Raw genomic sequence first — 9,126 nt, 5'->3', positions numbered from 1 at the left:
AATGCCGATCAAAATAATAATAATAATAATAATAATAATAATAATAACACATTTTATATGTAGAGCCCTTTTCATTTACAGACAGAAATCAAAGCTGTGGCAGAGTTGCATACTTACTGCATTTATACTGCATACTTTTTACACTAAGTTTGAAACTGGTTAAGGTATCTTTACTTTTACTCAAGTATGACAATTGGGTACTTTTTCCACCACTGTTTATTAGTTAGTTAGTCACACAGTAGCCTAATCCCAATCAAACCGTCTGCCGCGCCTATATTAATTATATTGTGCTTTGCTTTTTGTAATGTGTTTTGTTTTGCTTTTGAAAGCCATAAAGGTTTTAAATACTGCGAAACATTATTATTAAGGATGAATAAAGATTACTTTAACTTTAATTTGAGAACCGCTCTTTGGGGTGTCGGAAGTACAGTAGTGATTGAGAGGTAAAATTACAAAGGTGTATCAACCAACCTATTTTCTTTATCATCGTTACACACCATGGTCCATGACAGGCACGCCTGTGAAACCTGGCAAGTGGCCAAAAAGGCAGGAGAGAGGCAAAACAGTTCAGTGCATCCCACAACGACCAAATACTTCTTTAAAAATATTGTTATAGTCCGTCTTCAGTGTACCTAGGTAGATCCTCTTTCTCTCTCTTGGAAATGACAGGCCGATTCTGGGGAGTTTTACCCTTGGCGCTGGTGGTCGCCGTGTGCGCACTGATCTATGTGCTTCTGTATGGATATATCTCCGAACAGAGCATTGGGTATGTATTCTGCACCAACAAATGGCAACATATTTGAATTGTTTAGTGAGTCAAAGGACGGTATTCAGCCGTTAGGATTTAAAATTGTGGGGAACATTCACAACAAGAATAGAAAACTAATATATATATTTTCTTGTTGCAATTGTTGCATTTGGTGCATCTTGCAGGCATTTGAACAAATACATGTTAAGAAAACAGTTTACATTACAGTGCACTTATTACCGTGTATTAAATGTATTTATTCACACACACTATTCAGTCTTACACTGTAATGCCTTACAAAAAAAGATTGCAGTTTTGAAACTGCAGTAAAAGTGCAGTAACTGCAGTGGACTGTGGTAGTTTGGATACAGTAATTGCACTGTAACTGCAGTCAAACTGCAAAATTACTGCATCAAAAAAGTGTTATTTTGGATGCAGTATTTGCAGCATAATGTAGTTATTTTGCACTCTAACTGCCGTTATACAGCAGTGTACTGCAGTTATACTGCACTCTGACTACAATTGTTTTTTCATAAGGGATTGCACTGTAAACTACTTGAAGTAACCCTAACCTTACAATGTACTTATAGTGTAAAAATAATTAATTACAATACTTTTACACTGTAATTACATTTATACTTACATAGTAATAAAGGCAGTGATGTCAAGTGTTACAGAAAAGGATAATAATAATTAACTTTTGATCAAAACGCCCCAAAAGTTCTCATTATTGAAAAGTGGTAGCATTGTGAAGTGGAAGGGAAATTGGTTTTTATCTGAAAATATATATATTTTTAACTAACAAAAGAACATTGAAGTGCAGTTTTTTTTGTTTATAATTATTGTATGTGTGAATCCTATAGGGGTGAATCCTAGATTCCACTTAAGTCAAATTTTCACTTAGTCTCCCACTGAAATCAATGCATGACTTAGTGAAAATTCCACTTCAGTGGAAATTAGGATTTTCCCCATAATCTGTAGCTTGTTGAAATTGGCCAGTTAAAAGGGACACTTCACCACTTTTTGACGTCATATAACAAAATCATTGATGACATCATAGGGGGTTTTCTTATCTTTTTTAATACAGAACATCCTTGTTTTTTCCCCACTTATACAGACACTGGTATGGTGCTGGATGTACAGTGGCTTGCGAAAGTATTCACCCCCATTGGCATTTTTTCCTATTTTGTTGCCTTACAACCTGGAATTAAAATGGATTTTTTGGGGGGTTTGTATCATTTGATTTACACAACATGCCTACCACTTTGAAGATGCAAAATACTTTTTATAAATAAGACTCAAAAACAGAACTTGAGCGTGCATAACTATTAACCCCCCCCACCCCCCTTTGTAGAGCCACCCTTCAAAGCAATTACAGCTGCAAGTCTCTTGGGGTATGTCTCCATAAACTTGGCACATCTAGCCACTGGGATTTTTGTCCATTCTTCAAGGCAAAACTGCTCCAGCTCCTTCAAGTTGGATGGGTTCCGCTGGTGTACAGCAATCTTTAAGTCATACCACAGATTCTCAATTGGATTGAGGTCTGGGCTTTGACTAGGCCATTCAAAGACATTTAAATGTTTCCCCTTAAACCACTTGAGTGTTGCTTTAGCAGTATGCTTAGGGTCATTGTCCTGCTGGAAGGTGAACCTCCATCCCAGTCTCAAATCTCTGGAAGACTGAAAGAGGTTTCCCTTAAGAATTTCTCTGTATTTAGCGCCATCCATCATTCCTTCAATTCTGACCAGTTTCCTAGTCCCTGCCGATGGAAAAACATCCCCACAGCATGATGCTGCCACCACCATGCTTCACTGTGGGGATGGTGTTCTCAGGGTGAATAGAGGTGGGTTTGCGCCAGACCTAGCGTTTTCCTTGATGGCCAAAAAGCTCAGTTTTAGTCTCATCTGACCAGAGTACCTTTTTCCATATGTTTGGGGAGTCTCCCACATGCCTTTTGGCAAACACCAAACGTGTTTGCTTATTTTTTTCTTTAAGCAATGGCTATTTTCTGGCCACTCTTCCGTAAAGCCCAGCTCTGTGGAGTGTACGGCTTAAAGTGGTCCTATGGACAGATACTCCAATCTCCGCTGTGGAGCATTGCAGCTCCTTCAGGGTTATCTTTGGTCTCTTTGTTGCCTCTCTGATTAATGCCATCCTTGCTTGGGCCATGAATTTTGGTGGGCGGCCCTCTCTTGGCAGGTTTGTTGTGGTGCCACATTCTTTCAATTTTTTTATAATGGATTTAATGGCGCTCCGTGGGATATTCATCGTTTCTGATATTTTTTTATAACCCAACCCTGATCTGTACTTCTCCACAACTTTGTCCCTGACCTGTTTGCTGTTTGGAGAGCTCCTTGGTCTTCATGGTGCCGCTTGCTTGGTGGTGGCCCTTGCTTAGTGCTGTTGCAGACTCTGGGGCCTTTCAGAACAGGTGTATATATACTGAGACAGATCATATGACACTTAGATTGCACACAGGTGGACTTTATTTAACTGATTGTGTGACTTCTGAAGGTAATTGGTTGCACCAGATCTTATTTAGGGGCTTCATAGCAAAGGGGGTGAATACATGTGCACGCACCACTTTTCCGTTCTTTATTTTTTAGAATTTATTTTTTCATTTCACTTCACCAATTTGGACTATTTTGTTTATGTGCATTACATGAAATCCAAATAAAAATCAATTTAAATTACAGGTTGTAATGCAACAAAATAGGAAAAACGCCAAGGGGGATGAATACTTTTGCAAGGCACTGTATAGGTGTCTGTATAAGTGAAAAGAACAAACAAAGATGTAATTGTGAGAGTGTGATTTAAAGGAGGCAGCCGCAGGAGGGTAAATCACCGAATACAGAGTTTATTCCGTAGTATACAGTTACGCTGGATAGTGTCAACAGCACAGGGCGTAATACAGGCGCACTGGAACACAATACAGGCACACAGGGAGAAATAACCCCGGCAATACAAAGTACGGGTAGCTCAACCGAGCTACACTCATCTTCACATAAAACAATCACTCACAAGGACAAGGGGGCAGAGGGAACACTTATACACGTACTAATGAGGGGATATGAACCAGGTGTGGGTAATTGACAAGACAAGACAAATGGAATGATGATATATGGAGCGGCAGTGGCTAGTAAGCCGGTGATGACGAACGCCGAAGCCTGCCCGAACAAGGAGGGGAGGCAGCCTTGGCGGAAGTCGTGACAGTTATGTATTAAAAAAAGATAACAAAACCCCATATGATGTCATCTATGATTCTCTTTATTCAGCAATTTTCAAAAACTACAGCTACTTCCTAGGGGAGGGCATCTCTGCAAAGTTATAGTAAAAATACAACAGATGTTTTTGGCCATATGAAGTATAAGCTCTCTACCAATCTCAAATCATCAAAAGTAAATAAGAACATCTTTAAATGATCCATTAAACACACATTGTGTATTTCTATCATTCTTGGGTCCAGGATCCGTTACTATGGCGATGGAGACGTTGTGGCTGTCTACGACAAATCTGAAAGGGGGAGCTGGTACACAAGGTTGAAAAACGTCTACTACGTCTCCAATGTGGACTTAAATATTAATATATCAGAGAAAACTGCAGCTGGTAATTGGACAGCAATCACAACCAAAGAAAAAAGTAATTCCGTGACGACTGACCCAACAACTTTAAAACAGACTGTAAAAGAGACAAATGGATTAACAGGTGGACCCGGGTCTGCACACAAGGAGACCCCCATGCTCCCCCTGCAAAAAAAGGACTTCAAGCAATATCCCGACTGGGATTTTGAGGATGTTTACATCCGGGACAAGCAACCGAGACAGACGGTAAGCCTGTGTTTTAGACAGTCACTGGTCAAGGATTTGCAAATATTAACAAACATCCCATATAAACTGTGTGTGTGCTTTTGTGTGTGTGTGTGTGTGTGTCAGGCCTGTCCCCAGTCTCTGAGGAACTCCAAGGACCCAGGCTTCAAGCAGGCCTTTATACCAGACATCCAGTTGTACCTCCACAGTGGACTACTCAATGTGCCAGAGTGGAACAGGCTAGCTCACTTCAATAACCCCTTTGGCTTCATGGAATACTCAAACTACACAGGTGTGTGTGTGTGTGTGTGTGTGTGTGTGTGTCCAGGAGTGTAACAATCCTTGGCAGGCAGCTCAGCTCAGCCCTCTTCAGCCGTGTAGACTTTTGACACGATGACAAACTTTCATCCTTTAGTACACAATAGTACACTTTTAAAGAGGGTGGGTCTACATTGGCTAAGGGTTTGCAATATCAGGAACATGGCATAAATCAAGAAAACCGCAAGAGAAGTGAGAAAGTGGAATATGTGTCGAACTGCCAAAGTCAACCACCCCTTGTTTAAACAAGAGCATTAGGAGTTCTGCCTAACACATTACAAACAGGTTCTTAGTTTGGGTTTGAGTGGCAGAATAATGCATTCCCAGACTTCAACTTCACCAGTTTTATTTCCTCCTCCACAATAGTCAATGCAAACTGAATTACTGAGGTTTTCTTTTAAGCTTGGCCACAAAGGAGGACAAAGGTAACACAATGATTTAACCAAGCAAAACAAAACACAGGTTCTGGTGCATGGTCGAGGGAATCACTAACTAAACAGTCATTTAACTTCTCAATGTTACATATATATATTTTTTTTATCTCAAACTTAAGTCAACAATTTACAACGTTAGACCACAGCTACATGGCAAACTTCCCTCTTACCTGTACTTTTCAAACAGGATTTAAAGGAACAGTCAATGAGAACAATGCATCAATCATTCAATTAGCATTTTTCTCTCAAACCAAGGCAGCATGCACAAGCAAATGGAGGCTCATTGGGAGATTCTCATTTGGGGAAAAGACTGTCCTCTCCTCGACTCCTCCGTCCTCCCTCCTCCGTGACCCGGAAACCAATAAGTGATCGAGGAGAGTGTCAATTCGTTAGGCGAACGGAATTGTGTCCTCCCATCCTTGATAGCCACCTTTCGTTGAGGATAGTTTTGTACACACTTAGAAAAGAGGGTTCCTCAAGGGATCTTTGGTAAGGGTGATGGTTCTATGTGGAACCATAATGACTCAAATAACCCTTCGAGCCCTTCAATGGTTCTTTGCAGTTAAGAAAATGGTTATTTCATCTTTTAGTGATCATTAAAATGTAGAGGTGGCCACTCAGAATATTCTGGGGCATGGTTTGCTCTTTGTGTGAAACCGTGACAAGTGGGAGTGTCTGTCACGTCTCCTCCCATTGCTCCCCCCCGGGCGCTCTGATTCGCCGGTCTACTGAGCCACCGGTCTGAGCGCAACACCTCAGCAACACCGGAATGGAAACCAAACGCACCCTAATCACCTCCAGCGCACCTGCACCTCATCATCACTTCGTATACTCAGTACGCGTCACAGTGTCATTCCTGTTTATCTAATCTGTTCTGTTATGCCAATATACAGTTGAAGTCGGAAGTTTACATACACTTAGGTTGGAGTCATTAAAACTCGTTTTTCAACCACTCCACAAACTTCTTGTCGGTTAGGACATCTACTTTGTGCATGACACAAGTAATTTTTCCAACAATTGTTTACAGACAGATTATTTCACTTATAATTCACTGTAAAACAATTCCAGTGGGTCAGAAGTTTACATACACTAAACAGCTTGGAATATTCCAGAAAATGATATCATGGCTTTAGAAGCTTCTGATAGGCTAATTTACATCATTTGAGTCAATTGGAGGTGTACCTGTGGATGTATTTCAAGGCCTACCTTCAAACTCAGTGCCTCTTTGCTTGACATCATGGGAAAATCAAGTCTGGTTTATCCTTGGGAGCAATTTCCAAATGCCTGAAGGTACCACGTTCATCTGTACAAACAATAGTACACAAGTATAAACACCATGGGACCACGCAGCTGTCATACCGCTCAGGAAGGAGACGCGTTCTGTCTCCTAGAGATGAACGTACTTTGGTGCGAAAAGTGCAAATCAATCCCAGAACAACAGCAAAGGACCTTGTGAAGATGCTGGAAGAAACAGGTACAAAAGTTTCTATATCCACAGTAAAAACTAGTCCTATATCGACATAACCTGAAAGGCCGCTCAGCAAGGAAGAAGCCACTGCTCTAAAACCGCCATACAAAAGCCAGACTACGGTTTGCAACTGCACATGGGGACAAAGATCGTACTTGTTGGAGAAATGTCCTCTGGTCTGATGAAACAAAAATAGAACTGTTTGGCCATAATGACCATCGTTATGTTTGGAGGAAAAAGGGGAAGGCTTGCAAGCCTAAGAACACCATCCCAACCGTGAAGCACGGGGGTGGCAGCATCATGCTGTGGGGGTGCTTTGCTGCAGGAGGAACTGGTGCACTTCACAAAATAGATGGCGTCATGAGGAAGGAAAATGATGTGGATATATTGAAGCAACATCTCAAGACATCAGTCAGGAAGTTAAAGCTTGGTCGCAAATTGGTCTTCCAAATGGACAATGACCCCAAGCATACTTCCAAAGTTGTGGCAAAATGGCTTAAGGACAACAAAGTCAAGGTATTGGAGTGGCCATCACAAAGCCCTGACCTCAATCCTATAGAACATTTGTGGGCAGAACTGAAAAGGCGTGTGCGAGCAAGTAGGCCTACAAACCTGACTCAGTTACACCAGCTCTGTCAGGAGGAATGGGCCAAAATTCACTCAACTTATTGTGGGAAGCTTGTGGAAGGCTACCCGAAACGTTTGACCAAAGTTAAACAATTTAAAGGCAATGCTACCAAATACTAATTAAGTGCATGTAAACTTTTGACAAACTGAGTTTAAATATATTTGGCTAAGGTGTATGTAAACTTCCGACTTCAACTGTATCTTAAATATAACTATGGTCCACTATGGTCCCCACCTCTTTAAGGAATACCTGGGATAGGATAAAGTAATCCTTCTACCCCCCCTCTTAATTTTTTAAAAATAATTGTAAAGTGGTTATCCCACTGGTTATAGGGTGAATGCACCAATTTGTAAGTCGCTCTGGATAAGAGCGTCTGCTAAATGACGTAAATGTAAATGTAAATGTAAATAACAGTATCTTGTGAAAGACTTTATATGTAAGGCCTTGTGTCAATTGAGAACTGTTAACTAAATCAGTAGCCTCTGCCAAGTCCCCAATGAACGGATGTTCCGGTTCTTCAGGGGAAATGGAAAGAGAGCCTGTGACGAGACTTCCGCTTTTGGACGTGAACAAGGCGACACTCCATCTTAACTCCTCCTCCACATTTACTGGATTGGTTGAACAGGGCAGAAGAGAACCTCCACCGAGAGTTGTTTTTCCTCTTGTCAAGACCAGTATGTAAGAGATCTAGTTTCAGGCGTTTCTTTTACGCCTGCTATGTTAGATTACTAAATCAGTGGTACTCAATTCTTTCCTCAGGGACCCCCAGCTGTTCCAGAGATATACACCTGATTCAACTTGTGAATTAACACAATAGTAACACCTATGGAATTTTAACAATATCATATATGGCTAACTACAATAAAAATAAGTTATTCAAAATATTATTTATAGAACCTTTGAGATTGAGAAAGGTTCTTTATAGAACCATTCTCTATAAAGGTTCTATAAAGAACCAAAAAGGGTTGTAACCAGGGGAGAACGACTGCCCCCGCTCATTGAGGATTTCAAGTTCCTGCGTCTAGTGCAAGCATTGTTTTCAGAAAACAGGATCCCCCATTATAGTGAATGGGAAAATAGCAATCTTTGTGGTCAATCTTCATATAAATAAATACATGTTTTGAGTACAATCCTTCTATTAAACCATGTCCTTGAGACGGTTATTTTTAAATCGCACACAGAAGAAGTTATAAGGATAATTTAGTTGCTAATGGTAGCCTGCAGTACCCAGGCCGGCCTTCAACTTGAGATACTCAATGAGCTAATGCAGCACTGTGCTAGCCTGCAACGTCACTTCCTAGAGTAGCTTAAACTGCGCATGCAATGTTTCCAAAAACGAATCCATGAAGCAAGATGGCAACACGCTAAAACGACACTTCACACTTCCTGATCTTCAAATGTGCCACAGACTTCACATAGGAAACAATGGGGTGATTTCATCAATGGCTCCGTCCATTTTCTTTTTACAGTCAATGGTTGTAACCATAGTGGAACCCTTTTTGGTGCTATATAGAACCTTTTTGTTAGATGGTTCTCTATAGCACCATAAAGGTTCCATTTAGAACCTTATGAGCATGGTTCTTTATAGAACCTTTAAAAAAGGGTTCTAAATAGCACCAAAAAGGGATCTGTTATGGTTACAAGCCAAATAACGTTTTATCTATAAAATGTCTGCCATAACTAGCGGAATTTATTTTTACCACTTTATATATTTTGGTATTCCA

The 9,126-nt window shown here is 40.6% G+C and overlaps 1 protein-coding gene across 1 annotated transcript in view; it reads left to right on the top strand.

Moving 5' to 3' along the window:
* The first annotated feature begins 662 nt into the window (after window positions 1–662).
* Window positions 663–9,126, top strand: part of LOC121547865 (alpha-N-acetylgalactosaminide alpha-2,6-sialyltransferase 1-like) — a 48,783-nt gene continuing 40,319 nt past the window's right edge. Inside the window, exons 1-3 of the mRNA XM_041859293.2 lie at window positions 663–766; window positions 4,215–4,575; window positions 4,681–4,846. Of these exons, the coding sequence (XP_041715227.2) occupies window positions 663–766; window positions 4,215–4,575; window positions 4,681–4,846 (631 nt within the window). The remainder of the gene's footprint in view (window positions 767–4,214; window positions 4,576–4,680; window positions 4,847–9,126) is intronic.

The sequence above is a fragment of the Coregonus clupeaformis genome, chromosome 31, assembly GCF_020615455.1.
Source record: "Coregonus clupeaformis isolate EN_2021a chromosome 31, ASM2061545v1, whole genome shotgun sequence".
Taxonomy (NCBI): domain Eukaryota; kingdom Metazoa; phylum Chordata; class Actinopteri; order Salmoniformes; family Salmonidae; genus Coregonus; species Coregonus clupeaformis.
This window is presented reverse-complemented; position numbering and strand designations above follow the sequence as displayed.